Source organism: Pyrus communis, chromosome 1, assembly GCF_963583255.1.
Source record: "Pyrus communis chromosome 1, drPyrComm1.1, whole genome shotgun sequence".
NCBI classification, from domain to species: Eukaryota; Viridiplantae; Streptophyta; class Magnoliopsida; order Rosales; family Rosaceae; genus Pyrus; species Pyrus communis.
The window spans coordinates 17,428,510-17,456,121 of NC_084803.1; the positions used below are offsets into that span (position 1 = coordinate 17,428,510).

At 38.4% G+C, this 27,612-nt stretch overlaps 3 protein-coding genes across 4 annotated transcripts; 1 reads left to right on the forward strand and 2 right to left on the reverse strand.

Moving 5' to 3' along the window:
- Positions 1 to 9,251: 9,251 nt before the first annotated feature.
- On the forward strand, positions 9,252 to 11,335 carry LOC137747281 (scarecrow-like protein 15). Its single transcript, XM_068487365.1, has one exon. The coding sequence runs from the start codon at positions 9,466 to 9,468 to the stop codon at positions 11,110 to 11,112; it is 1,647 nt and encodes a 548-aa protein (XP_068343466.1). The 5' UTR covers positions 9,252 to 9,465; the 3' UTR covers positions 11,113 to 11,335.
- A 1,256-nt stretch (positions 11,336 to 12,591) lies between these two features.
- Positions 12,592 to 16,514, reverse strand: LOC137740094 (G-box-binding factor 1-like). 2 transcript variants are annotated; one of them, XM_068479900.1, is made up of 12 exons: positions 16,237 to 16,514; positions 15,602 to 15,736; positions 15,469 to 15,516; positions 15,267 to 15,356; positions 15,050 to 15,139; positions 14,755 to 14,930; positions 14,565 to 14,622; positions 14,291 to 14,339; positions 14,018 to 14,211; positions 13,496 to 13,573; positions 13,198 to 13,323; positions 12,592 to 12,998 (listed from the first exon to the last, which is right to left on the reverse strand). In XM_068479900.1, the coding sequence occupies exons 2-12, from the start codon at positions 15,659 to 15,661 to the stop codon at positions 12,918 to 12,920; spliced, it is 1,050 nt and encodes a 349-aa protein (XP_068336001.1). In that variant the 5' UTR covers positions 15,662 to 15,736; positions 16,237 to 16,514; the 3' UTR covers positions 12,592 to 12,917. The 2 variants fall into 2 exon arrangements, with proteins under 2 accessions (XP_068336001.1, XP_068336008.1); XM_068479907.1 differs by lacking the exon at positions 16,237 to 16,514 and having other exon boundaries at positions 15,602 to 16,207.
- Positions 16,515 to 22,647: 6,133 nt separating this feature from the next.
- LOC137732074 (serine/threonine-protein kinase STY13-like) lies at positions 22,648 to 27,362 on the reverse strand. The gene is made up of 6 exons (XM_068471374.1): positions 27,118 to 27,362; positions 24,767 to 24,899; positions 24,026 to 24,221; positions 23,584 to 23,705; positions 23,292 to 23,447; positions 22,648 to 22,977 (listed from the first exon to the last, which is right to left on the reverse strand). The coding sequence occupies exons 1-6, from the start codon at positions 27,360 to 27,362 to the stop codon at positions 22,648 to 22,650; spliced, it is 1,182 nt and encodes a 393-aa protein (XP_068327475.1).
- Positions 27,363 to 27,612: the final 250 nt, after the last annotated feature.

The following is a 27,612-nucleotide window of genomic DNA, read 5'->3' on the forward strand; positions in this document are numbered from 1 at the left end:
AAATAATACATTATGCCCGACGAAATATTAACCCTAAACCCTAAGTCACCAAGGAAAAGGAGAAGTGACCAACGAAGTATTTAATGAATTGGGGTTTAGCGGACGAACTTTTTAGTCCAGCCAAATTTACTTAGCCTACAAACTATCTCCGTCGGATAAAATGTGTCAGAATACACGTCAATTTTGTTTCCTAGGGTGCAAAATGTTGCCCGACAAAGATTTAGTGAACATACCCTTAAATAGAATATTGTTGTATAAAAAAAAACACAAAATTGAACAGTTCATGTTTTAGTAGGTGAGGTTTTTTTATTTTTTTTTATTTTTTTAATCTTGGTTGTTATAACTATATAAGCTTGCAGTTGTATAATCAACTATTATCTGCTTTAATTTGCATCTTTGAGTTTGAGCTCCTTTTTTTGTCGCCCTTTTGATTGGTGTTCTAGCATCTTTGGTTGTAGTGTTGGAATTTAGTTAATGACGTTTGTTTACTTTGATAAAAAAAAAAAAAAATTGCTCATCAATCGAATTTTGATTGGATATGAAAGCATTTACTTTTTCAGAATTTAAATCATGTTTTACGTTTTCGATGAATTGTAATATCGCAGATGACACTTTATTGCAATGGTGGAAAATAGTAATGTTTATGCATTCTAATGCAAGTTGGATCTCCAACGATTCTTCTTCCTCCTAACAATTAGCAATTTAACTTACTAATACTTTTGTTTGTCAAAAATCAAAACAAGTTGTAGCATCAGTACTATTAAATCCAACCAAGTCTGATTTCTGACTGTAACGCAAAAATTCGTCTATCAAATGGTTGATCTGACTTGATCATGTCACCAAACTCAAGTTGCAAAAATACTAAGCACCTTTCACCAGAGACCACATACTATTTGATTTCAACTAGTCTAACTGAGTAGTTTACAAAATGCCACATGCAACACACAACGCGCGCACTCGTACTCCCTGAGAGAGAGAGAGAGAGAGAGAGAGAGAGAGAGAGAGAGAGAGAGAGAGAGAGAGAGAGAGAGAGAGAGAGAGCATGTACAAAATGTGGAGGAATCAAAGGAAAAAAACAAAAGAAAAGAAATGTGGTCATACATAAAACTAAAATGAATCAAGGGGTATTTCTCAAAGCAAAATCAACATATCCTATAGGGATCGCAATCCCATATATATCATAAAAAGGAGATCGATCGAGGTGGCAGCTGTAAATGTAAGGGTAATGCTTGTTATATGAAAGATAGAAGATCCTCAGGCCACTACGAGGCCTAAAAAATGGTCACTACCACTCTCCACTGCTACTGCATGCGCCAGTGCTCTCTATCAACCTTTGCCTTTTTATTTCTTTTCGAGAGTGGGGTGAAGGGACTGGTGAGACCTTCTTTATATGAATGATTTAAATCAGAATCTCAAACCCCCCCTCTCTTCCCATCACCCCTTCTCTTTTGTATCTCTTTTGTATGCTTCAAGCTTCCCTCTCCCACCGCGTGTGTCCCGTGTGCTTAAATATGATATATAGAACCTTAATTCTTAAGTAACAAGTCCTTGTCCACATGGATGGATATGATATGGACACTTTTTTTTTTTTTCTTCTTTCGCACACTTGTATTTATTTTTGTCTATGAATTTTCTTTGAATCATTCAATCTAAAGAATAGATAAATATGACACATTTTATCTCACTAATTATATATATACGCATTTTCCAACTCAACATTAATCTCTCTTTAGTTGATATAAGGCCATATAATGATACTGAATTTAGGAATAACCTTCTTATAGTCTCAAAAAACTTATAGTTCTAACCAATTATCACATTGTAATAAATTATAAAAATTTTAAGTCACATTTTAAGAAATTGTCTCCAATAAAAATTGTCTATAGATGATTCAAGATGACTCTTTTATATCTTGCTAACCAGTATCTACATGCACTGGCTACTTTAGACTAGGTATCTCTTTTATCATTGCCTACCTCTTGGATGATTTAAGGTTAGGACCAAACTAATTTTATTATTTGGAATAGTGAGAAAATTTTACCAAAGTGTCTTCCTGATATCATAATAAACGAATTTTGACTCAGCTATTAAGAGATCATGTCGAGCAGACATTGGCTATTTTAAATTATAACCCACAGTGGAATCTTCTGCTGACGTTTCCTTTGTATTATTAGGAAATATGCTTATCTCCAAATTACAGATAATTATGTCGTCTTGTTAGTTTTCATTTGATACCATCTGTTGGATTTTTTTTATAGTACTATAATAGAAGGGACGAGGACGCCTTAATAGTTAGCGGTATTAAACTTGTTGGTGTCAAAACTCAGACAGAGTTTGGATTATGTTCAACACTTATTTGTTTCAAGTGTTGTTTTCGATCTCAGTGTTACGGGATGATTCGAGAGAAATAGAGAATAAGAGTGCCACTGTTGAAGGCTGTCAACAAACAATGTTCGTGTTTGAGTATGTGTGAAATGTTGCACGTAAATCTGACCTTTTAACCAAATGATTGTGCAATGAGTAGGACACCGGTACTGTTAAGTTCTTTCCTTTGCCTCGAGTGGATGAGAACTTAAAATTCAATATAACTTTGTGTGTTTTAGCTTAAAACGTAAATAAAAGAGAAATGAAAACTAAAGCAAGAAACATAATGCAATCATTCCATTATGAAGTCAAGATTACAAATGTTTGTAAAAGTAAAACATAGGTTGATAGCTTGAAATGTAAATTGACTGGAAATGTAAAGAAAGCAGTGAAACTCTAGCAAGATTTAGGCCATGAAGGATGAGATAATGCTAGAGGAGTTCACCGAGATCACTAATATTGGATTGAACTTAGTACAAAACATATACCTCTTAGAGGAAATCAGAGTGGTTGGAATTGCATGTCAACCAAATCATACCACAGGATAGTAGAGTTGTAAAAGTTTTAGATCTCAGTAATCGTAATGAGTGTTTTTCTTCGAAGGAAGGCTTTGAGATTGTAGCTGAAGAGCAAGAGGTTTTATTGAATAGCAATTGGGTTTGTGCTAAACAATAGTTGGGTTAATTGACGAATCACTCAAGGTTTTGTATAATTGTAATTGAATTTGACGAAGGTTCTAAGCTTGAAGGCCTCTAACTCTATTTATAGGTAGTGGAGAATGATCAACCTTGATCGTATCATGACCTAAAGAATGGGTAGATCAATTATTTGGTGCTGACAGTGACTAATTCATGGTTGGTCACCTTTGACGTGTCTTATAGCGTTTTGCATGATCACTGTGGTGACATTAGCATGCCAGATGACGCATTCATCAACATTTAATAAGACGAGATATTTCCAAATCTGGTCACCCGCGTGGTAGACGCATTTTGGGGAGGAACCCGTCCAAGACCGCGGACAGGTTGAAGTGATTTGGAGAGGTCATTTAAGCCCAAGGATATGATCCTACATTCGTCTCTAAAATTGGTGGACCAAAGTTATGTGACTTTATGTTAATGAAAATAGATTATCCCCATAACAGACTATACCCAAACAAAATCATCCAAGCTCAAATCAATTAAATATTCAACAAGAAGTTAATTATAAACTACAATTACAATTGGGTTTGTCTTACTTAATTATTAACTAGATGAAGCCCCACACACAATGTGTATGTAAATATAAAAATTCTAAAAAAAAGAAGAAGAAGAGATATGACAAAGAGAGAAATTGGAAAGAAATGTGAGAGTGAGTAATAGAAAATGTGAGTTTTTTTTTTTCCCCTAAACTTAAAGATGCTAGCCATTAATATTACGGTCTACTGGTATTCCTCTTCACTTATAAGTGAGAGGTCTTAGGTTCGATTTTCGACAAAGGTAAATTTGAACCATATTATTGCTACGCCATTGTGAGGCTAAGCCCACCCCTCTTCCTTTTTTTTCCTTTTTTCCTTTTTTTTTTTTTGTTATTCTCATGCTGCATACGTATTTTTCCTTTGCCATTGAGAGGAAATCATGGTGATTGGAATTGCATGTCAACCAAATCATACCATGGCGTGGCAGAGTAGTAAAAATTTTAGATATCAGGAATCATAGGCAGTGTTTGCTTCAAGGAAGGCTTTGAGATTGTAGATGAAAAGCTAGAAGTTTTGTTGAAGAGCGATTGGGTTTGTGCTGAAAATAGTTGGGTTGATTGAAGAATCACTCAAGGTTTTGTATAATCATAGATATTGAATTTGACGAAGGTTCTGAGCTTGAAAGCCTCTGACTTTATTTATAGGCAGTGGAGAATGAGCAACCTCGATCTTATCGTTGAGTTGGAGCATGAGTAGATGACAGTGACTGTAATTCCTAGTTGGTGGCCTTTAACTGTATCTTGTAGTGTTTCGCACGATCACTGTGATGACATCAGCGTGTTGGATAACACATTTAGCGACACTAAAGAAAGCAAGAATTCCTGAATTAGGGCGCCCGCGTGGCAAACGCGTTTTGGGAAGGAACCTGTCCAACCGCTCAAATTGGATGGAGTAATTTGAAGAGGTCGTCTGAGCCCAAGGATATACGACCCTAAATTGGCTCCAAAATTAGTGGAATTAAATCGTGCGATTTTGTGTAAATAAAAATAGATTGATCCCCGTAACAAGCTATATTTTTATTTACAGCTCAAACAAAATCATCTAAGCTCAAATCAATCTGCAACATCTCTGCTTGTTTAAAATTTATAAAAAGCAATTAAATATTCAGCAAGAAGAGGTTAATACATACTACAATCACATCTTGGTTTGTCTTACTCAATTAAAAATCCCGTTTTCTCTTCCTTTTTATTTTTGTTATTCTCATGCTACGTACGTGTTCTTCCTTGGCCATTTATTTTTCTGGGTTTTGCAATGTTGTAACTTAGCTACAAAGCCATATAAACAAGTTCATTTGACCTTGTTTTTGAATGAAGAATTTAGATTTGACTCTATAATTCAATCTTTTTTCTTCTTCATAATTTGAATTGGTTAAAGAGACTTTCGGTACCTTTTGTTATAAACTAATAAGAAAACCTTAATGTACAAGTGATTAGAGGGTGAATTTAATCATATTTCTAAAGTCTTATATACAAAGTATGATTAAAAAAATAAAATTCGAATCCCTCATTTAAATTCAGACATACATTCAAAGAATTTATAATGTTTGCTGCATTGGATCCCTCGTTAGTGTTTACACCAAACCATTCCATAATTATAATTAATTGCCAAAAATAATACAAAATTTGGCCCAAACATTTTGTAATTAAACCCAGGCCCTTTCTTTTTTGGCTGGAAAGAAACACGTGTTAATCAGGTTGATTAGGACTTAAGTGCTTCATTCAGTTAATTATAAATCAACTTTGAAATATACCTTGTATTATAGGTGGCAAAAAGACCTAAAACCATCTTTTTGTGGTGGCCAAAACTTTTCTGTAAATAAAGTCCCAACCCACCTATCAATTTCACCACCCCATTAGACAAATAAAAAGTGAAGAATGTAGATCGCTAGATCTTGTGTTTGATTTTCTCTTTGCCTATTTGGTACGTAAATGGACGGAAGGATTTTCATCAATCGTTGAGTGCAATTCACCACCGATTGCAAAATTTTGGAAGGAACATATTCTCTCTTTCTGGTCGCCGCCAATGGCAATTTGGCAAAGCAATCCTACGTGGGCCTTGTTTCTACGCACTGTGTTGCATGGTCATTATTGCCATGCATGCCCGACAAAAAGCTAACCCTAGTAGTGGGTCCCTACCTGTGGCCAATCAACTTACCCTAGAGTGCTTGCTTGTAGGACCGACCCCTTTGGCCATGGGGTCCCTCACTCCAACGTCAACAAGATTTCCATTAGCTTTTTTCTCAAATATCTGGTGTGAACATTGCTTCACGCTTCTAGATTACGTCTACAGTTGCCTTTAATCAAGCTAGTTACGGAGTACAAACGTTACTTTAGGAAATTAAACATGGAGAAGTGTCTTGTTTTACCGAAATACCGTTATGTGTACTGGAGCATTTAGAGTTTGAATTTTGAGGGTCTCAATGTTGAATATTCAAATTGTTTAAACGAAAAAAGATCACGAAGTGTGATTTCAATTTGTTTAGTGCATCGAACATGTGGTGAGCATGTTGTAGTCAGACAAGTCATTATGCACATATTTCATCATGTATTGACATTTACTGAAGCAATCTGTTGAGTGCTCCCGAGAGTATCTGTCGAGTTATATCGATGCAACATATTGAGTGTTGTCGAGATATTCCTAACATGCGTTACATCAAATGCTTGGTGGGCATGAAAAAGTCTTGTGTCAAACATTCTGAAAGTCCTTGGAGGTTTTCATAGGTTGTTTTACAACCTCCAGGTGGTCTTGGAACCACCTTAATCCCTACATGGACATGTCTTTATTATGTGATATTATTATTCTACTTAAATTATAAGACATGTATTATCACTTTAGAAATGAGGTATACCAATTACATTGTTCACAGTTCACTCATATTTAGTACATGCTACACTTACCACATATTTGTATCATCTCTCTAATAGAGATATGGACCATCAACATAGTACAAATATATGGTAAAAGTAGCATTTTTTAATAGTAATTAGCTTTTGCTAAGTGCTTTGCATGGTCAAGGAAGATACGTTTAGCAGCTTACATTATTGGAGGCTGTTAGCCCTCAAAGATTTAATCATGGCTTCTTTCTCTAAGCTTTTTCAAAGTGAGACAAGTAAAGGTGGGTGGTGGTGTTTTTACGAGCTTTTATGCGTCCTCGAAAGAGTTGGGGGGAGTGGGGAGTGGGGGGGACAATACTTTGGAGCTTTCACGCCAACAGTTTGACTTTAAGTCCCTCTAATTCCTATATGATATGACTAATACAAGATAGTAAACGTCTAATAAGTAACTGAGTAGAAATAATCAATGGAGGCATTATAGGCGACTTGAGGGGATTGTATCTACAATAGGTTAACTTTTAACTTTAAACCGAAGATGCTTTTGAAAAAGATGTTTGATTAATTACTTTATTGAAAGGTAAAACGGACTAGACTTGACACTCTCTGAATTTAGACTAGAACTGGTATTAAAACTGTATTTGGAACACGCATGAATGAGTCTTTGCCAGAAACATGATGAAATGAAATTAATAAAATACATTGTGCCACAAGCTTCGTAAGTATCGTATCGCTTAGTCTCTAGACTATGTGTTAAGCTTAAAATTCATCATATTTAAAGGACGTATGAGGATATAAAGATGAGAACTTTAACGAAAAGTTCCCGATACTGTTCATTTTAATGAAAACCCACAATTTTACATTAAAAAGTCAATCATAATACTATTTACTTTACCCTTTATTTTTTGCTTATCGTTAAAACTCAAAGTTTTCAAGCCATTTTCATTTGTTTTCCTTATAAAAATTACCACATCGAAAATTTGAGGAAACTTACTAGAGTTTATAGGAGTTGAGCTAGTTACTTCTCCTATTGCAAATTGTTTTTAAAATGAAATCTTAACTTAAAGTAATTAAGTTGACTTTCAACATAGATAATGTGAATGCATTACAAGACAACAATACTAATATAAGTGAAATTCATTATATAGACGAATCATTAGTATCACACATCCATTCTTTTTGTGTAGATGTGCATTATTCATTTAAAAAACGATACCTTAGTTGCTCAAGAGTTATATCGTTACTAATTTCATCGGTTAAACCGAATATGAAATCAAAGGCTCCAAGTCTGCTGTCTCGGATTCTATGTCTCATTTGTGTCTTTTTTTTAATTTTTTTGACACGTATCTCTTACTTGATGTCAACATCTAACACTGTTAAGTTTTAATAAAACTAATTAATAAACAAATAAAAACTAAATCCCAGGCATGGAGAGAGCCATTTGACTCCTGTGCTCGTCCGCCTCGCCATCGCAAACCCAACAAAGAGCAAAGGAGAAAAATTTGAAAATCAAGCTGAAGAAGAAGATGACGATGTGTTGGTGAATAAAGAGACCGGCGAGATCGGTGGCCGGAGCCCACGCGTTTCTGCAATTGGGAGCTAAACGGCCGGTGCTTTAATTTTTTAGTTTGTTTTTTTTTTCCAGATCTGATCAAATCATGATAGCAATGTTGTGCAATTTTCAAGAGGGCGAGATGCACCTGGGAGAGAAACGGTACGGTGACCTCTAAATCACCGTCCAACAGAACAATTCTCAGTAGAGAGAGATGCACCTCACCAGTGAAAAGTTTAACCGCAAAAATTCTGGGTATCGGGAGTTTTCTTATTTCTTTGAATTTGTTATAATTTATTTTATAAAAAGTAACAGTGTTTTGTGGGTTTAAATTGTAAAACACGTGTCATCAACCTAAACAAAGAGACACCAAGGAGACATGGAATCCGGGACAGCAGACCCAGAGCCGAAATTGAAACACTCTTTATCACTTAAATTATAAATTTATAAAACTATAAATACATATTAACCACATTGTTTATCACAAGCGAGATCCACAATATAATGACGATGATGACGACAACGACAACAACAACAACAAAAACAAAAAAAATTTATCTCACTAAGTGGGGTTGGTTATATGAACCTTAGAACGCTACTTAGTTTAGTTTTGTGCCAAGTCTTCTATTAGCTCCAAATATACTCCATGTCTTTTCTTAGAGTCACCTTCTAAATTTTCCTAGGTCTTCTCTATCCTTTTACTCTAAACCCTAAGTAAGATCCACAATCAAGCATAAAAATAAGTTAACCACCATAACCTAAACTTTCAACCGGACCTGGCTTCTCTGCCCTCCCACTTCGCATACACTCTCATCCCCTCCTATTTGTGCGGTTACAATTAAGCCACGTCAACATTTTATTTTACTATTACTTTTGTCTTATTATCTTTATAAAAAAAATCAATATAAAATGTTGACGTGATTTAACCGTGACCGTACAAAATAAGAAGGAATGAGAGTGTATGAGAAGTGAGAGGACAGAAAAGCCGGGTCCCTTTCAACCAGCTAGCCAACCGCACACTTCACTGTTATGGGATCCTTCTAAAAATCCACCTAGCATGGTTTGAGTGCTTTTGCATGGCCTGGAGAGAGTCCAGAAGTGAGCTAATTAATTACAAAAAGCATGATTAGGCTGGGAATCAAACAAAGACATGTACAGGAAACTCAAAAAAAGCAATTGTATGCAAAGACTTGAGCAAGAAGCTTCAAAGAGATTAAAAGCCTTCCTCTGACCACTCGTCATCCCTGTCTGTCATGTATGACATTTCCACACAACTTTACCTTATATTATGCCATTGCGCGCCATTGCCATCCCACCACCACCACCATGCACACACGCAAAGATAAAAGCCTTCAATCATCACCACCAAAAGCCCCCCTTACCCCTCGATCCCTACCCATTTTCTCTTCCTCGCAACCAAAATCACAGCTTTCTAAATAAGCCAGTCACAAAAAAGAAAAAAAAAAAGGCTTTCTAAATACGCCATGAGAGTGCCCGTTTCTTCTCCACTCAGCAACAACGACAACCAATCTCCCAAGCACAACCCCCAGAGTAATAACCCAAGTGTCAACTTTCACCTCGGTATTTCGAGCTTGGGGGGCTACGAGCCCACCTCGGTTCTCGACCTCCGTCAAAGCCCCAGCCCCGTCTCCGCCAAAAAACCCTCGAAAATTTCGGCCATCTCCAACGTGCTGTCCCACTCGAACCATGATCCTCTCGAGTGGGAGGACGAGCAAGTCCTGCACAACTTGGACTGGGACTCAATTATGAGGGACTTAGGATTGCACGACGACAACGTCCCAAATCTCAAGACTTCAATCCCACAATTGAATGCAAACGATCCTCAGATTTCGGAGTACCCGCATCCTCAGCAGTTCGATCCCACCCAGCTCGTCCACACCGATTACGACATCAATCTCTCCGAAGTGTACTCCTCCCAGAATTGTTACGACCATGTGACGAACGACTTCCATCAATCGGGCAACTGGAACGTAGGGCTTGATTTCATCGAGGAGTTAATCCGCGCCGCGGACTGTTTCGACACGGAAGAGTTGCAACTCGCCCAGGTGATCCTAGACCGTTTGAACCACAGGCTGCGATCCTCCTCCCCGTCGAAACCCGTTGGGAAGCCACTCCAGCGCGCCGCAGTTTATTTCAAGGACGCTCTTCAGTCCCTCCTCAACGGCTCAGACACCGCGGCGCGCGAGTTCACTTCCTGGGCCGACATCGTCCAGACGATCCGCGCCTACAACGGCTTTTCAGGAATTTCGCCCGTCCCGATGTTCTCTCACTTCACGACAAACCAGGCCCTACTCGAAGCCCTCAACGGCTCCGCCTTCATCCACGTCATCGACTTCGACATCGGCCTGGGCGGCCAGTACGCTTCCCTAATGAAAGAGCTCGCTGAGAAAGCTGACGTGGCAAGCCGAAATAATGGCAACCCGGTCCCACCGGTGCTTCGCATAACCGCCGTCGTGCCCGAGGAGTACGCTGTCGAGACCCGGCTGATTCGGGAGAACCTGTCCCAGTTCGCTCAGGAACTCAAGATTAGGTTCCAGGTCGAGTTCGTCCCCCTCCGTACGTTCGATATGATGTCGTTCAAGGCCGTCAAGTTCATGGACGGAGAGAAGACGGCGGTTCTTCTGTCTCCATACATCCTCCGCCGTCTCAGCTCCCAGAACAACATCTCCGGTTTTCTCGGCAACATGCGCCGCGTGTCGCCAAGCGTCGTTGTGTTCGTCGACGGGGAGGGGATGGGGGATGCCGGAACAACTTCATTCCGGAGGAACTTCATCTCTGGCCTCGAGTTCTTCTCAATCATGCTGGAGTCGCTGGACGCGTCCGTGGCGGCTTCCAGCGACGTGGTGAAGAAGATTGAGACGTATTTGCTGCGGCCGAAGATTCAGGCGACAGTGGAGGCGGCAGGGAGGCGGATTCCGCCGTGGAGGGAAGTATTTCAGGGGGCGGGGATGAGGGCGGTGGAGCTGAGCCAGTTTGCGGACTTTCAGGCCCAGTGCTTGTTGGGGAAGGTCCAGGTCAGGGGATTCCACGTGGCGAAACGGCAGGCCGAGTTGGTGCTTTGCTGGCACGATAGGGCCCTGGTTGTCACGTCCGCATGGAGGTGTAATTAGAGGAGCTAATTAACATCAGCAGCGACCTAGAAAACTAGCTAATATCTATTAAGTAGCCTATACTCTTAACCATTGGGGTTTGGGGTGTAATTATGTGTTAAGTGTTAAGGTAATGATCCCGGCCGACCAATTTGTATTGTTGGGTTTGGGAGTAGTTTTGCTGTTTTGGTGTATGTTTGGTTCTCGTTGGTTTTCGTTTTTGTAACTCTTTTTTTTTTTTTTGGAAGAAACATAAAAGTGAAGCTACGTAAATTATTTGAAATTGTCCCATAGATCACATTTCCTTGTACATAATTAAGTTCTTTTAGTTCCTTTCACGTAGAAGTTAATTGCCCATTTTTACCTTTCGAGTTTATTTTTACATCTCAAAAAGTCACCAAAACATTAAATCAATCTCAACCTATGTGTTCTAAAAAAAAGTATTATTATCAAAAGAGAGGAAAATGTGGTAGTAAAAAATTGTCGTCTTCAGTCTTGATGAAATTGTACCTACAAAAACAATCAACACATTTGATCAAGGGCAAAACCACACGTGCACACGTGCCCATGAGATAGGGAGGTTGGCCAATGGATCTCCGGTGCCTAAGTTAGTAACTCTAGAAAGAGTGAGTGTTTAGGGCTTAAATGCATGGTAAAAGCAGAAATTGGTGGAGATAAGATATTTATAGGAGACCTAGGGTTAGGGTTTGCCCTACCTATGAAGGCATCAGATTGACCAAGGTGAGTCATTCAGATGGATGAGGAAGGAATAATTCTAAGATATTAATTAAGAGATAATATCTTAGAATTATCAAGTAAGTATCCTTGATTCATGGTGATTAGGATTCCTCACTTCTTTAAGTTGTTCTTCAGTCAAAAATGTATTAAAGATAGGATTTGGTGATTAATCATATCTTTATTGCATTTGACTTTCCATGTCATGGGCAAATGAGCTTGATGGTGTCGCAGACTGAACTGCGCGTGGGAACATTTGTGTGTCCTGCCCATTTAATGAGTTGTTTACACTTTGTTGGTTTGGATCAAAACGAATGGTTATGGAAGTGCTGTTTGTTGTTTTACACTTTGTGGCTAAAATACTGAAATGTACACTCATTGAGAAGGAAAAATAAGAAATATCCAAACTGTAGCACTGTGACCTTTTAATGTAAACAATAAGAGTGACGTTATTTACACACCAAAATCGGTCATGCATACAAACAAACTCTATAAAACCGTAAAACGAGTGAATTTCTTATACAATAGTACGTCCTACTTCTATTAACAAGCGTAGGCAACCATCAGTTTTATGCGTCTAAAGGTGAGAACCGAAGAACTACTTGTATTAGAGTTTGTAGTCGGGATGGTTTGTAATGTGGTCCAAATAGAAGCACTCTAAAAAGTAAAAAAAGAGTTGCAAAATATCTTGAAAAAAATTTGGGTATTGGAGAGAGAATAAGGCCTACGAGCTCGAGCCCAAGGCATGTATAGAAAGAGAGAAAATGGGGCACAAGAATCCGAAGCCACACTTCGATTCAAAAACTCGAAATAGCAAATGGAAGTAAATCTACTATACACTCTTTTCCCAATGATACAACAATCTGCATGGCTCCCGGGGTTCCAACTCATCAGCAGCTACATACTTCACAAATAAACGTTACCGTTACAGGGAAAAGGGTTTAAAGTGTATAAATTAGTAAGGAAAACAATTTCTCTACGCTCAATCCGAGGAAGGGTCATGGCTTCCCGAGCTCAATCCGAGGAAGGGTCGTGTGGCTTCCCGAGCTCAATCAATCTCTGTTACTACAAAGCAAGACTAATACTCCATCTCAGCTGTTGCCCTCACCACCACCAGGCTGCTGCTCAAGGTTTGCTACCAAATCGGGTCCGCACACTCGTGTCAGTTCTTCCTGTATAGCAGCAAAAAAGACATACTTCATCAAAAGATGGACTGCACTCGTGCAACAGACTGGTGAAACTTTTCGCGCAACTTGGATTGCTTTTAACGCATCAAGCTAGGACCCTAATCAGCAAGGATTCTCTCCTGGAACCGGATAATGGATGGCATACAAGTATAGAATGAACAAATGCAAGCGTATGAAAACAAACCTTTATATTAGCATTCTCAGATGTAAGTTTCTCGCATTCCTCAGAAAGCCTGTGCAGCTCTTCTCTGAGGCTATGATTCTCATTGCTCAAAGCCTCTACCCTTGCTTGTAGCTCTTCACACTCTGCCTGAAAAACATAAGAAACGGAGGAGCAGTTTAGGCATATGAATTGTTTTTGTTCAGGTCTTAGCACATCCTTCTTTAAAACACATCATCCTCCTGTAGCACAGGATGCATATCAAGAAAGGCATATAGAACACGAAATGCCTGCCAATAAGTGTGCAGAAGTACATCTGTACCTGCTTCCGTAATCTTGACCTCCTAGCTGACTCCCTATTTGATTGCTTTCTTTTCTGCCTTTTCAGTTCACGTTCGTCCTGTCAAAATCATGAAAATTAAAAAAAAAACATTATGAGGAGCTAAAACTATTACAAAAGGGTTTTTAAGAAATGAATTCATGAGACTTGCACCCCTGCAAAATGTCAATGGAATCCAATTTAAAAGTTGAATGAACAATAAAATTTAAGCGTAATAGTTTTACTAACAAAACCATAAAAGTTGCAAAAAAAAAAAAAAAAAAAAAAAAAATCATTCTTATACGCACAAGCACACACACACACACACAAGTAGTCAGGTTTTCTCTTGGCAGAGACAATCTAGCATGTTAGTTTACTCGATTGTTTCATTGGTGCTTCCAGATTGGCAGTCCGGGACCAAACTAAAAACGCCCAACATAACATGCCAAAAGTCTAGACCAATACAGTTTTGCATGGATAATCAGTACAAAATAACAATTTAGAATATAACAGAAAGATCCCTACTTGAATCCAATGCTCAGCACCACCGGCTGATGGAGGACCTGACGGATTTCCTCTCACTTTTGCAGCTCCAGCACCCGCAGAGGATGCATTCCATAAGTCCATTCCGATATTCAGATTAGTTCCAGGCATAGAGACTGGCTTCCCAGGCACTGAAGCCTGAACAAGTGTCCCAGTGCTATTTTGTGCATTTGCCCCTAAAAAAGATTAACTGTGAGAAAACCATTTTAGAAAATAGAACATAAGCAGACAGTAGAGTGAACACGATTAATATACCATCCGCAAGCATCTTGTCAAAGCTTCCCTTCTTGTTTGCACCATACTCCTAAAGAGCAATTAGGTATGTTTCCATTAGAAGAAAGAGAATGCATCTTAAGAATTTTGTTAGGTTTAAAAGTCTAAAGATGTTATCTATGTTCAGATGTTGGCAAGCTTAAACTGGCCAACGCTAGTTTTCTAGATGGGTTTTGAAAGATTCCAAACTCTGTTAGCCATTTGAAATAGTTACAAAGATCACCTATACATAATTAGCTGTAATGCACATACACACCTGATTGTTAGCATTATCATCGCTTCCATCCGATGAACCCTCACTACCACTTTCACCACTATAAAGCAGAAAATTTACATTCAAATAACAAGGCAGTGTCGGTAGAAAATCTTCTTTGGAACAAATGTAAAAAGAAGAGAAAAATCTAAAAATTGTCAAAAGCAAGAATCCAAAGCAAAGATCAGCACACCTTTGCGAAGCGCCATCATTTCCTGAACCTGAAGTTGCTTTTCCACTCTCCACAACCTTGCCACCAGCCAAACCTGCAGTTCCTGCAGTTCCCTTGGGTTTTTTGGTTGAAGCCCGCTCTTTCCCGTCAGGACCCTTCCCTTCCAACTCCGGGGTTGGTTGTGGTGCGCCTGGGGTCTACAGAATAATTAAATAAAAGAAATCAGCTGATCAGGTTGAGATCTTCCTAAATAACAGAGTCCATTTTTATCTATGAAGATGACACGCATATGTATGCAAGAGGAATAGCATCATACCATCACCATACTGGGATGAGCATAAACTCCACCTGGAGGATACATGGCCGGATATGGAACTGGAGTTCCATATGGCGGCATCATAGGATGCTGAAAAATTGTAAACAACAAAAAATAAAATCCACCTATTTCCAAAAAATAGAAGACACAAACAAAAAGCAACCGCTCCTAAGGAACATGTATGCCTGTATATCATTCAAAAGTAAAGGACATGTACCTGGGCTCCCCACATATAGGGGTGTGGAGTTGAGGAAGCAACAGTGGAGGCGAAAAAGGGAGGCGGAGTACCTCCAGGACCATAATAAGCCTAAACAAGAAAGTTTGCTGTAAGCTGTTGTTTATCAGGGTATGAATGATATCTATATGCTTACTTAAAAAAAAAATTACATATTGATCCAGAATGTGTTTTCGTCATGAACCTGCATAGAGCTGGACCAATCGGGATATGAAGGTGTTGTTGGTAATTCCTGCACAATCATCAGAAACAAAATAAAAACTCGAGCTGGAAAAGGAGCGAGGACGAGAACGGAGGATGGAAGGGAGGGGAAGTACCTGAGGTGTAGAAGCTTGTTTGGAAGGCTTAGAAGGAGTACCCTCTTCCCCTGTCCCCATTTTCTCAGCAAATACCCCTTTTAGTTCTAATTTTACCAGATCACGTTTAATTCTTCAAAATAATCTATGAAGAACCTGAAGGACACCAAAATTAACAGTCCTCAGATTCACTAATTACATGCTTAAAATTTAGCAGCAACAAAATTACTAATTCAATAAATCAAAAACAAAATTACTTGCTCAATTGTTGAAGAATCACATTCAAATTCTCAAGTATTTACTATTCAAACACACAGATTTGAAACCCAAAGCTACAAAATTTACCCGATAGTGGATTAAATTAAACCTACCCTTTATCCAAATTTAACTAATTTTCCTACCTAAAAGCTCAAAATTCAAAATTTCAATTACAATTAAAAGCTGACAGTAATAAATTAGCAGCAGCAACAGATTGGCTCATGCAAACAACACAGAATTCAAATAAAGCTGAGATTTTTGGCACAAATTGTGGAATACAAACACGAAATCCAAAGGCAATTAAAGATAAATCAGGCCAGGAGACGCGTGATGCGAGAGAATTATATAAGAAGAGAGAAAGGAGCTAGAGAGAGAGAGAGAGAGAGAGAGAGAGAGACCTGCTTTCATGGCGTTTAGAGAGAGTGAGGTGGAAGTCCAGGTGGAACTGCACTTTATTTAAGATCAACGGCTATGAAATTAGGAATCTAGGGTTTTGGATTTGGAATTTACACCCCAAAACTCTGAAAAGACAAGTGCAAGTGCGTCCACAGAAAGAGAGAGAGAGAGAGAGAGAGAGAGAGAGAGGAGAGAGAGGGAGGCTGTGTGTGCGTGTCCGTTGGCTGCTGCCTCCTGGGCTTTCAGTTTGTCGTTGTTTAGTTGGGACGGTGAGTTGAGTTTTGGTCTGGGGGAGTGACATGATATGTTGTGTGGGTGCGAGATCCAGTGTGGTGGAGGTGTACCGGAAGAGGGGGTTAGGGTTTGGCGGGGGAGACACGTGCGAGGAAGAGGCGTCCAGCTGTCCACGTTTCACGGGATTAGATCGTGACGGTGCAGAAGCCAAGATGACTCATCCTGACAACTACCTTTTTTATTATTTTAATCTTAATTATTATTTTATTTTGTTACTTATATTTTATTAATTTATCTTCTTCTTATCTCTAATCTCCTCTCCTTCCATCCGGTTTCTTCTACTAACTCTCCTTGATTGGCGACCACGTCAGCTTAAAATTGAAATTTTATTATTTATTTATTTATTTTTAGGTGAACAATACTTCCGAATTAACTGCATTTCAGAGTGTAATTTTAAAAATAGATAATGAATTTTCATTTTTTTATTTTGTATCATAAATGTTGTGTTGCAAGTTTATTTGACTGAACTATATGCGAGAGAAAGGCCGGTGGCAAGAGAGAGAAGAGAGAGATTTAATAAATAAATAAGCTAATAGCAAATACGCGCTGTAGCCATACTCTAATAGGATAATAACTACTAGAAAGAATATTTCAAGATATCTCTATATACACTAGGATTTACACAATCACATACCTATTCTAAATATAACTGCAACATTCCCCCTTGGGTGTGGAAAACTCAAACAAAACATCGTATCAGATCTTTAGCAATTAAGGTAGAACAATTAATGAAATCGTCGGCACAACAGGCAAATGCGAGTCTCTAATATAAAGAAAGTATGCATTGGTAGTAAAACTCACAAAACTTCATTATGGTAAACCTAAGGCAAGTGAAAACTCATAGACTAAAGAGAAAAGTGAGAAGTATGCATAATATCTAAAACAAACGTCAACCAAGACAAAAGTAGTGAACTCAACGGAGTATGATCATCCCAGGATTGGTGACTCATCAAAACCTCATTAGGTAGCAAAAACCCAGTAGGAAAAATGCTCCTAATCGTAGGAACAATAGTACATAAAGTTCAATTGAGTATGCTTCAAGATACTCCCCCTGAGTTATACATAACTTCCAAATAAGAGAACTACAAGCAATTCAACTCAAATAATTTACGCATACCAATTCCTTGGACGAGCTTCTGAAAAGTAGACTTAGGCAATGACTTAGTAAAGAGATCGGCCAGGTTGTCCTGGGAACGGATTTGCTTGACTTCAATGTTCTAATGCTGTTGTTGCTAGTGAGAATAAAAGAACTTCAGCGTTATATCCCTTGCTCGATACATGCTACATTGTCTTCAAAGATCGTCGTAGCTAGGTCAATGACAGTAGTAAGACCACTAATGCTTCGAATATGTTTCATGATTGCTCTCAACCAAAAGCACTCACGCGATGCTTCATGCAAGGCGAGGATCTCAACATGGTTCGAAAAAGTCGCAACTAGCGTTTGCTTGGTAGACCTCTAAGATATAACGGTGTCTCCAATGGTAAAGACATAGCCCGTTTGAGAACGTACCCTATATAGGTTAGACAGATAACCAGTATCTGTGTAACCAACAAGGCGGGAATCAACTGGATGACCGAGGGAGGGGGCAGCGACTCTTCTCAAGGATTCTTAGGTGTAGAACAAACCCAAATCCGCCATACCCTTAAGGTAGCGAAAAATGTCTTTAACACCATCCTAGTGTCTGCGTGTAGGTGCATTGCTGTATCTAGCCAAAAGATTAATAGCAAATGAGATGTCAGGTCTAGTGCATTAAGTCAAGTACAATAAAGCACAAATTACCCTTAGTTATGGAACTTTAGGCTCCAAAATCTCTTCCTCATCCTCTTTAGGACAGAAAAGATCTAGTTTAGCATCTAGAGTCTGAACGACCATACGCGTGACCAATAATCCTTTGATCCACATCGATAGCACATATCCATTTCAGTGGAAGCTGATTAAACGGTAATTTTTCCCTTGTTCTTAAAGTTTAGGGCCTTAAGTGCAAGGGATTGGTGATTTTGGGTCAAATTTTCTTCCTTTGGTAGGTCTTGGCTCTATTGACTTTGGGCCTATGGGTGGGCTTGCCGCCTATAACCACAGCCACGATGATTTTTTTGTCATTTGTGGATGCTATAATTGGTCGCATGCGCTTTAGGTGAAGCGTTCGAGCCAATGGGTTGAGCTTGATGATTTCTCATCAAAAGCTGGTTCTGCTTTTCAGTGAGAAGTAAAATAGAGATTTAATCTGAAAATTTGGTGAACTTTTGTGCCTTATATTATTACTGCAAAACAATATTGGTGCCATGGAAGGTCAAATAGGTCTTTTCCAGAAAATCTGCATCTGTTAAGTCCACTTTACAAAACTTAAATAATGATCGGATTCTACAAACTTCAGAGTTGTATTCATTCACAGATTTAAAGTCTTGGAAGTGTAAATGCTACCAGTCGTGTCTTGCTTCAGGCAAGTAAATGTCTTCTGGTGATTAAAACGATTAGTCAGATGGTGCATGGGTCCTCCTCAGTGAGACTCAATCTGCAGTGCATCATAGATATGTCTTTGAATAAAGATCATTGTAGTAGCTTTCTGAGCTTTATCGACGGGGTTGGCGTCAGTAGGTTCCTCGATGGTGGCTCTAATACCCTTTGCAGTAAGATTGAGCTTCACGTCTTGAACCCACTTCTGGCAGTTTCTTCCAGATACTTCCAGAGTAGTGAAATCGAGCTTGTTCAAGTTCGACATATCCCTAAAACAAAGGGTACAATAAAACGTGGTTAGAAATACACTTCTGGCAGAGTGAACCCACTTCTGGTAGGGTACAATAAATCGAGCTTGTTCCAGAGTGAACCCACTTCTAGCAGTTTCTATAGAAATACATCGTAGAACATTGGGGTTCTATAGACATGTATTGGTTTAATTTAAACATGAAAGCTACAGGTTTCATGTGGTCAGTTTTAAATGAAAACTTCAGGTTTCAAAGGCACTAAATATGAGACTACAGACTCAATTTAATTTTATGAACAATTAGTTCATAAAGTAGAGGTTCCTGCAAGAACATAGAATGCAACATGTTGATTTAAGTGTAGTGGATTTGAGTTACTTCGAGAACTCAAGTGTGAGAGCTTTGGGACTATGAAAGGATGTCAATGGTTCAAAGTAGAAAAATAAATTATTGAATCGTTAATGTCCAAAAGTGATCTTCAGGTCAATAATTTTGGATTAATTATCAGATTAATAGACTGCATGTCATTTTTAATTAATTCAATAGATCGAAACCAAACAGGGTCGATCCTGGAATCAAAATAATGACAAACAGGTCATATTAACTTCGGTTGGTGATAAACCAAGTGATAATTAAATTAGAATTAATTGGCGTAACCCAAAGTACCCAAAAAAAAAAAAATTTAGGTATGAGTTATAATGTGGGCATGCCAAAAATTGGCATTGAATCTAAAGAAAGGACTTGGCCCAGCCAAAAAATAGGGACGCGAGGACAAGCCGTGTAGTTTGGCTGTAGGTTATTGGGCCTCGGGAAGGCTGCAGACCTCTGGGTCGTGTGGTCTGGGTGAGCTTAGCAGCAAGTGCTGCTGGTTTAGGCAAAAAACAAGGCACATGTGCAGGCCGAACGTGTGCTAGCCTACAGGTTGGTGCATGGAAGCCCAGCCGAGGCTGGGTTTTGGGTTTTTAGGCTGGGGCAAGTCAAGCCCAGTAGCACAAAGGTTGCTAGCGAGTTGGGCCAAGGCATGGGCGAAGCCCAACAAGAACAGGCTTGCTGCCGGCAGGCCTAGGCACGGGATAGAAGGTCCAGCAGCTCTGGGCTATTGGTGTTAGGCCAAGGATGCATAAGATAGGTCCAAGAAAGCTTCAGACCTTCTCGAGTTGGGCTGGGGCTGCAGACCCGTGAGTACCCTCGCCCTGGGTTGTTTTATGTAGGCAATAAAGCTTAAAGGGCTGCTGCCATGTGGTCCAAGATGTCAAACGACGCCATTCCCATTTTTGCTTTATATGGATAGGCTACAGGCCAGCTGTAGTGGTTGACGATGGTGCCTACGGCGGCATGGCATCGAGCCACAACCATGCCGTATAATTCCCAGTTTTTTTTCTTCTGACTTTTCCAGGGTTTTAAGAACCCTAAATTGCTTCTAATTTATTTATATATCGGAATGAAAATATAAATATAGGGGTTCATACATCATGGGGAATGTTCTCATGCTTCGTGGACATTTCAAATATCTTACTTTATTTTAAGCATACCTGATTAGCAAAAAACAAGTAAAAACCTTTAAATTTTGTAGAAGAAAGCCTCCTTCTACGATCCTTCAGTTCCTTAACTTCTGGTAAGATCATGCTGATAACGTGTCGTAAGCCTATTTGATTGAACTATTTTTAGGACTAAAGAGTGAGAGAGGCCGGAGGCAAGAAAGAGAAGAAAGAGATTTAATTGTGAGATGTGTGTTGTATCACCCTATTGTGTCTTTATTTATAGTAATATGATACGTTAAATCCTTATCCTAACATGATTACAACTTTAATAGAATAATAACTACTAAAAGGAATATTCCAAGATATCCCTAGATACACTAGGATTTACATAATTACATTCATATTCTAAATATGACTGCAACATGTTGGAATTATTTCAATTCATGTTTTCGTATGAATTGATTTTTTTGTTAATTTATTAAATTGACAAAATTTAGAATCTCATGACCTGTTTTGAAAATCATCTCAAACTTAAAAAGTGTGAAATAATAAGACCAAATACTTATGACGCACTTTCTCAATTTTATTTTCCTCTCTTTACTTGCCAAAAAATTTATTATTACATGATGTACTGGATAAATAAAACTTGGCTTTTTTCTCAAGATTTTTTGTGACTGGTTCACAGAACTTATGATCAAAACCGTTCTTATGATAAATCATTATGTAAATATCATTTCTGCAAAAAATTAATTGAAAATAAGACGGTTTAGTCAATCAACTGCAGAAAATAGATACACGGTTTGTAATTCTTTTACCGAATTATTCTCTCTATTTTTATACAATTTGATGACTCAAAGTTCTCATATTTTATTAACTTTTTGCAGAGCTTATCTTTACATAGTAATTTAAAATATGAACAATTTTGATCATAAGTACCAAATTTGATGAATTGCTCATGAAGTATCTTGAGAAGAAACTCATGCTCGATCTTAAGAAGCCAAGTTGTTCACATAAATAAAACTTACATGTGAGGCCAAAAATTTCAAAGAGTAGAGGATGTCAGGAAATTCCTGTTTTTTTTTTTTTTTTTTTTTTGTTTGAAAAATTGTTGGCGCATTTTTGTATTTCAAACAGTAATTGACATCTTATATGACTCAAAACTTGCATGAATATAAGATCTAAGAGCTGTCATAACTTGATTACAATTGTTTGACTAATAACTTCTCAATTTTTTTGTGTAAAATATGATTATTGTATTGTTGGATTGATATATGTGTTGATCAACTCGTGTTCATATATGAACATGACGCAATTATAAATGCGTAAACATAAAGATGATCGATATTTATTCAAACGCTTGTGTATCTTCTTTACCGTATAAAGTCTACTTCTGAAAACATTTTGAACTCTTAAGTCATTTGGACACCCAAAATAGGTCTTTACAAAATTCACAATGATGTGAATCATGTGATGAGTTAGTCAACATATAAGATAACACCACTAAGCCGCCCACAAAAAAAGGGAAGCAAAATCCTTATCTGAAACCCTACTTTCCACCCAAAATTTGTACACCGACAAGAAAGTGAAGTAATTTCATCAGAACCAGCAATTCAACCATCAGAAAAGAAGAGTCACTGTGACTGATCACATTAACAATTCATTACCAAAATCTGAGATTGCTTGAGAAGCAAGCCAGCTTTGGAGAAATATCCGACTGCCAAAACAACTACAAACTTCTTTTTTGTTTCTTTCAAAGCTTTGTATCCTACTCTCTATCTAATAATATTCTACGGGGTTCCTACCACGATGTATCTGTACAGTTGCTTGTAACACAAGTTACAGAACAACAGTTCAGCTCAGAATCCCTGGCTGTGTCTACCCTAATCAATATACCTGTGGTTCTACTGTGTATCCTACAAAACTTTAGCAAATAACCGATCACTCATGCACTGCTACAGGTCGACAGCAAAAGAAGAAGAAACTTGATCTGCACTTCTTTCGCCTTTTAACTTTCTTTTTCTCTTCGGACTTGTCATTCGCGTGGACTCTGGGAGGCTCTTCTTCCTTCAAGTTGCTGTCTTGAGGTTCAGATTCCGGCACATTGACTGCTGGAGGTTCCAACTCAGCCGCACACAGTTGTTTGTGGTAGTTGGAAAGATGGCTTGTGATCTCCATGAACTCAGGTCGGATCTTTGGGTCGTCGGCCCAACAGGACTCCAGGAGTGGAATGAGATCTTGAGGAATGTCATCCAGCTCTGGCCGTATTTTCTGAAAGCACGAAGGGAAGTCATCCACCAACAGTCATTTAACTTCAGAAAATAGTTTTTTCATGTTACACTCAGTCCATCCCCAGCAAAATCAAACTCAAACTCAAAAAAATTTCAATCCAAAACGTCAGCTAGCATACAATGTTGTTAGTCATCTCAAGGCAGCTCAAAACAATCAAGCACCATAAAATAGAAGTCAACAAAGATTTAAAAGATAATAGATATGAAGTATTCAAGGACTTTCAATAGCTATTCGATAGATTTTCGGGTTTCTGTTCTATCCGTTTCTGTTTGAATGTCATTCGTAGGACTTACGTTCGCTGCTGCATATGCAACTATTATATTAGTCCGTCCGGAGAAAGGAGTTTGGTTTATGATCAGTTCCCATAGAACTATCGAGAAGCTGTACACGTCAGCCTTGTGATCGTATTCCTTCTTTGATCCTTTTGGAACTGGCTCTGTGCTGAATAGCTATTCAGATAATAAGAAAAATAAAATTAGCCATATTAAGAATATACATATGTGTGTGCGACCACGTGTGTGTGTGTAAATATATTTTGCAGTATATGCATGAATAATGAAGGAAGAACAACAAAAAAAATTGCACCTCGGGAGCCATCCATCTGTAAGTGCCCGCCTCCGAGGTCATGGCCCCGGATATTTCTTCTCTAGCGTGGCCGAAGTCGGCCACCTTTATCATGTTCAGGTCTTCTGTAAGAAGCAGGTTGGCTGGGGAAAAGAAGAAGAGTATCAGTTAGAACTAAATTCCTCCGGTAAATGATGTTTCAACCCTAACATTCAAGAATTAGAACTGAGATGAGTATGCAAAAGCAAAAGAAAGCACGATGAATTTACCAATGCATTTCTAGCAAATGTTCAAAACTAAAAATGAGTAAATGTTTTTGTGGATCAACAAATGAACTCATTTACAGTTATAACTTATAAGTGGGACATGTAGCCAAGCGAAACGCCTGATCAGTTGGTCCTCTTTTCAAAGTAAACTAAAACAACTAGAACAAAAGGGAAGTACAAGGAAAATGAAAAATAACCTGGTTTCAGGTCACGGTGGATGATGCCATTTGCATGCATGTATTCCATAGCTCGACAGACATCCATTGCAAAACTTATTGAACACTTGAGATCAGGTGTTCTGGGGCGCCTTTCCCATAGGTACTTCTGGAGGTTACCTCCTCTCAGAAGCTCAGTAAGAATTATCATCGAAGGTTCAAAGCATGCGCCTACGAACTATTTCAGAGCATTGATTTTTATGAGTATATGCAATAGGGGCATTGACCATGAAAATACACACATCAGAAAAATGAGTATTGTAAACTGATTGAATACGTTACGCTGATACAAATCTAGATACATTTAGAGGGTGAAGGATAGTAAAACTGAAAGATATAAAAACCAAAAACTTAAAATCTTATTCATTAAATGGAGCTACATCCATCATAGTTTAAATTACTTGTGCAACCAGCTTGCTGAAATTAACAGGATCGTAAATTGAATGCTAATTTAGGAACAGAAGCGCAGTGATTTCATTTCCTCAGGCCACAATTTCATCTGACCTGGATATAAATTGAAGAAATATATTTCTTGAAACCAAAGGTCAATTTGCATAAGGATATTATTATTCTAAACCAAAACTAAGAATAGTATAGAACTCATACCATACAAAAGAAAAGTCCCTTGCAAGGGGAGAATGATTTCCCAGAAATGACGAGGGTAGATAATATATTAATAAACAATGCAGGCATAAGAAGAAATAAGAGGAATGGGCACCATACCTTGACAATATTGTCATGTTTCACCTTCGAAAGCATTGATACTTCCCGGTGAAATTTTTCTTGACGATCAAGACTAACATATTTTGTTTTGGGTGGCCGTATAATTTTTACAGCAACGGGCTTGGATTGGTACCTAGAAACATAATTTTGAAAGCTTCAGCAGTCTAAAATCCAGGACATAAAATTCCTCAGCATAGAACAACACATAGATTATGACTTACATACACAAAAAGAACATATGATCGATTTATTACATTTAGCATACAAGTAAGATGTCATCTCATATTAATAGATTTCACAAAATTAACCCCGCCACAAACATCTAATGTTGCCATTGATCATTAATGCTTTTCATGCATGGCAACAAAGGGATAAAGTTTCTGTAAATGACATCTACGCCGGACTGCTTGCTTGCCCAGGAATTAACCTTCAGGTATAATAAATTGGATAACTAGGAAATAAACCATGTCAATGAATCTTTGAAAAGGCCTGGCCAAGGAAAAAACATCTAAAGATATCCTTCTTTTACATTCCGATCAACGTAGGGCAACTTCACTTCTATGATTCAAAATAATTACCCTGACAGCTATATTTATAAATTGTCTTTTCGTGCATAAATTACACTAACCTTGCAAACACTACACATCCCAATTCTCTTCGACTATCTCTCATTTTCCACCTGTTCAGAAGACTTGCCTTAAACCTGTTGATTCTCTAACATGTCTTTATATCTAAATCTGATACTGTAAAGAATAATCTGGTCACAACTGATATCACATCACCAAAGTCCACATATCAGACTATAATTCTCTCTGTCCTTGACCTGCCTAAAAGTGTTGATTTCTTTACTAATTTTTATATCTAAACTTAAAAATCCAACAGTAATCTGGTCTCCTTAACTGATTATTACATCCTTGAAGACCACCAAGTCAAACAATGATAATCTCATGAAGGGATAAGAAAACATTTTTATCCTGAGAAGAGTTCAAGTGTGAGAAAGAAAAATACTAAAAAGGATCTATGTTTAAACAGTTCCACTGTATATGCTTAGGTGTACCCTAGTAATCAGGTGATCCAAAGAATTAAACGAAAAAAAGTTATACGATCCAGAGGAGTAAAGGAACAATGTGGATGATCTAAATGATTGAAGGGACAATCGAACCAATGGCTTCTAGGACCCCCCTCACCACCCCATCTCCCAATCCCCAGGCTACTGAAACATAAAGAGGGCAGTGCCTCCAAATTAAAAATGGGAGAATACCTGCCATATATAACCAATGATTTCCCATTTGCAACCTACCACACATAATTACGTATCTCCCTATCTAATGTACTATCGCTAGAGTAATTCATTAAAGAACTCATCGTACATGAGACCACTAGTCGCGACAGCCTGATGTCTTGCAGACAAATATGGGAGGACTCGCCCGCTATTGGACAATTACAACTAAACCAAACCTATCATAATGAAATTTTCTATTCATCCTAAACCGTAAACCCTCTTAAGCTAACAAATGATAGACTCCAAATGCAGAATGTCAACATCCCATTTTGAAGCATTCACAATCACGATCAGTCGAATCTACATTTACGAAAATTTTATCCCTTCTACGCTTAATAATAAATGTACTCCAAAATCCAGAGTGATCAGATCAACTTTGGAGCATTTATCGAAAGCAGTTAAAGCCCGATGATCTCTCTCAGTAACGATTATCAACAATGCTATACTTTATATGTGTTCTCCTAGTAAAGACCGTAATCAAAATCTAACAAACATTGATATAAGATTACTCCCTGAAGGAACCCTCCAGTTCAAAATTTAATGAAGATTCAAAATGATTCCACATTAACATTATACGACAAATGTACCAATGGCAGAGATTTCAAATCCAAAACCTAGAAAAGCGTTTATCAATTATGAGAACCACAACTCCAAGATCGCCTAGAAAGAGGTAGACTCGGCATCTGGCTCACCTGCAAAAATGAATTTTTTCTAAAGGGCTCTTCCCACACTCACTAAGCCGGAAAATTTTCCAAGTTTGATCCTTTGCCATGGAGGGAAAAAGAAATCCTGATATAGATAGTGTTCAGTGGAATAAAAATCAACACTTGCCACCATAAACCCTCAAAAGGGTTTAACGGAAAAATAAACCCCGATTTTGAAGACTAACACAACTCAAACACCAAAGCAAAGCAAAAACACCAACTCAAACAAACCAGCACTGAAAAAAGCACCACAATTCAAGAACATACAAACAATGTGAGCAACCTAAATCAAGAAGCAAAAACCCAAGGATAAAAACAACACAAAGCAAACAGATACAGAGAAGAAAAGTGTTAACGGGACCCACAATCCCTCATAAACAATAGCTCCGCGCCCTTCTCCGAGCACAGAACCAATCTTGATGCAGCTCGGGTCAATCAGAATGCTGGGGTCGAATTTGAAGGCGGAGCTGGCCTTCCCCGCCGCAGCTCCCTTCCCCTCGCCGCCGCTTCCTGTGTTTTCAGCAGGGTCTTTCGTGTACAGGTCGATGAACACGCTTTCCTCTCCCTCCATTGGTGACACCCCCAGTACTACTTCTGCTGCTATTTGCATTTTGCTCAAAGTGAGAGAGAGAAAGCTAGAGAGAGAGAAAGGAAGCGATAAAGACAGAGTCCAAGAAAGTGGGTTTTTGGGAGAATTAAAAACCAAATTATATAGTCGAAAAATTAACACCCGAAAATCATATAAATGGAAAAATTATGTGTCCATTTAAATGCTGTGCGAGAAATGCGAGGGAAAACTTAGCAAACCTCTCCCGCATTTTTGGGAAAAAAAAAAAATAATTAAATTTCGGGAGCTTCGA

Coding starts and splice junctions, on each gene's coding strand:
- LOC137747281 (XM_068487365.1), top strand. CDS start 9,466: ATGAGAGTGCCCGTTTCTTCTCCACTCAGCAACAACGACAACCAATCT.
- LOC137740094 (XM_068479900.1), bottom strand. CDS start 15,661: ATGGGGACAGGGGAAGAGGGTACTCCTTCTAAGCCTTCCAAACAAGCT. Junction 15,357..15,468: donor ATTGGTCCAGCTCTATGCAG/GTTCATGACGAA, acceptor TTTCTTGTTTAG/GCTTATTATGGTCCTGGAGG. Junction 14,931..15,049: donor CTCATCCCAGTATGGTGATG/GTATGATGCTAT, acceptor ATTATTCTGTAG/ACCCCAGGCGCACCACAACC.
- LOC137732074 (XM_068471374.1), bottom strand. CDS start 27,362: ATGCAAATAGCAGCAGAAGTAGTACTGGGGGTGTCACCAATGGAGGGA. Junction 24,222..24,766: donor AACATGACAATATTGTCAAG/GTATGGTGCCCA, acceptor GCTCTGAAATAG/TTCGTAGGCGCATGCTTTGA. Junction 23,448..23,583: donor ACAGATGGATGGCTCCCGAG/GTGCAATTTTTT, acceptor TTATCTGAATAG/CTATTCAGCACAGAGCCAGT.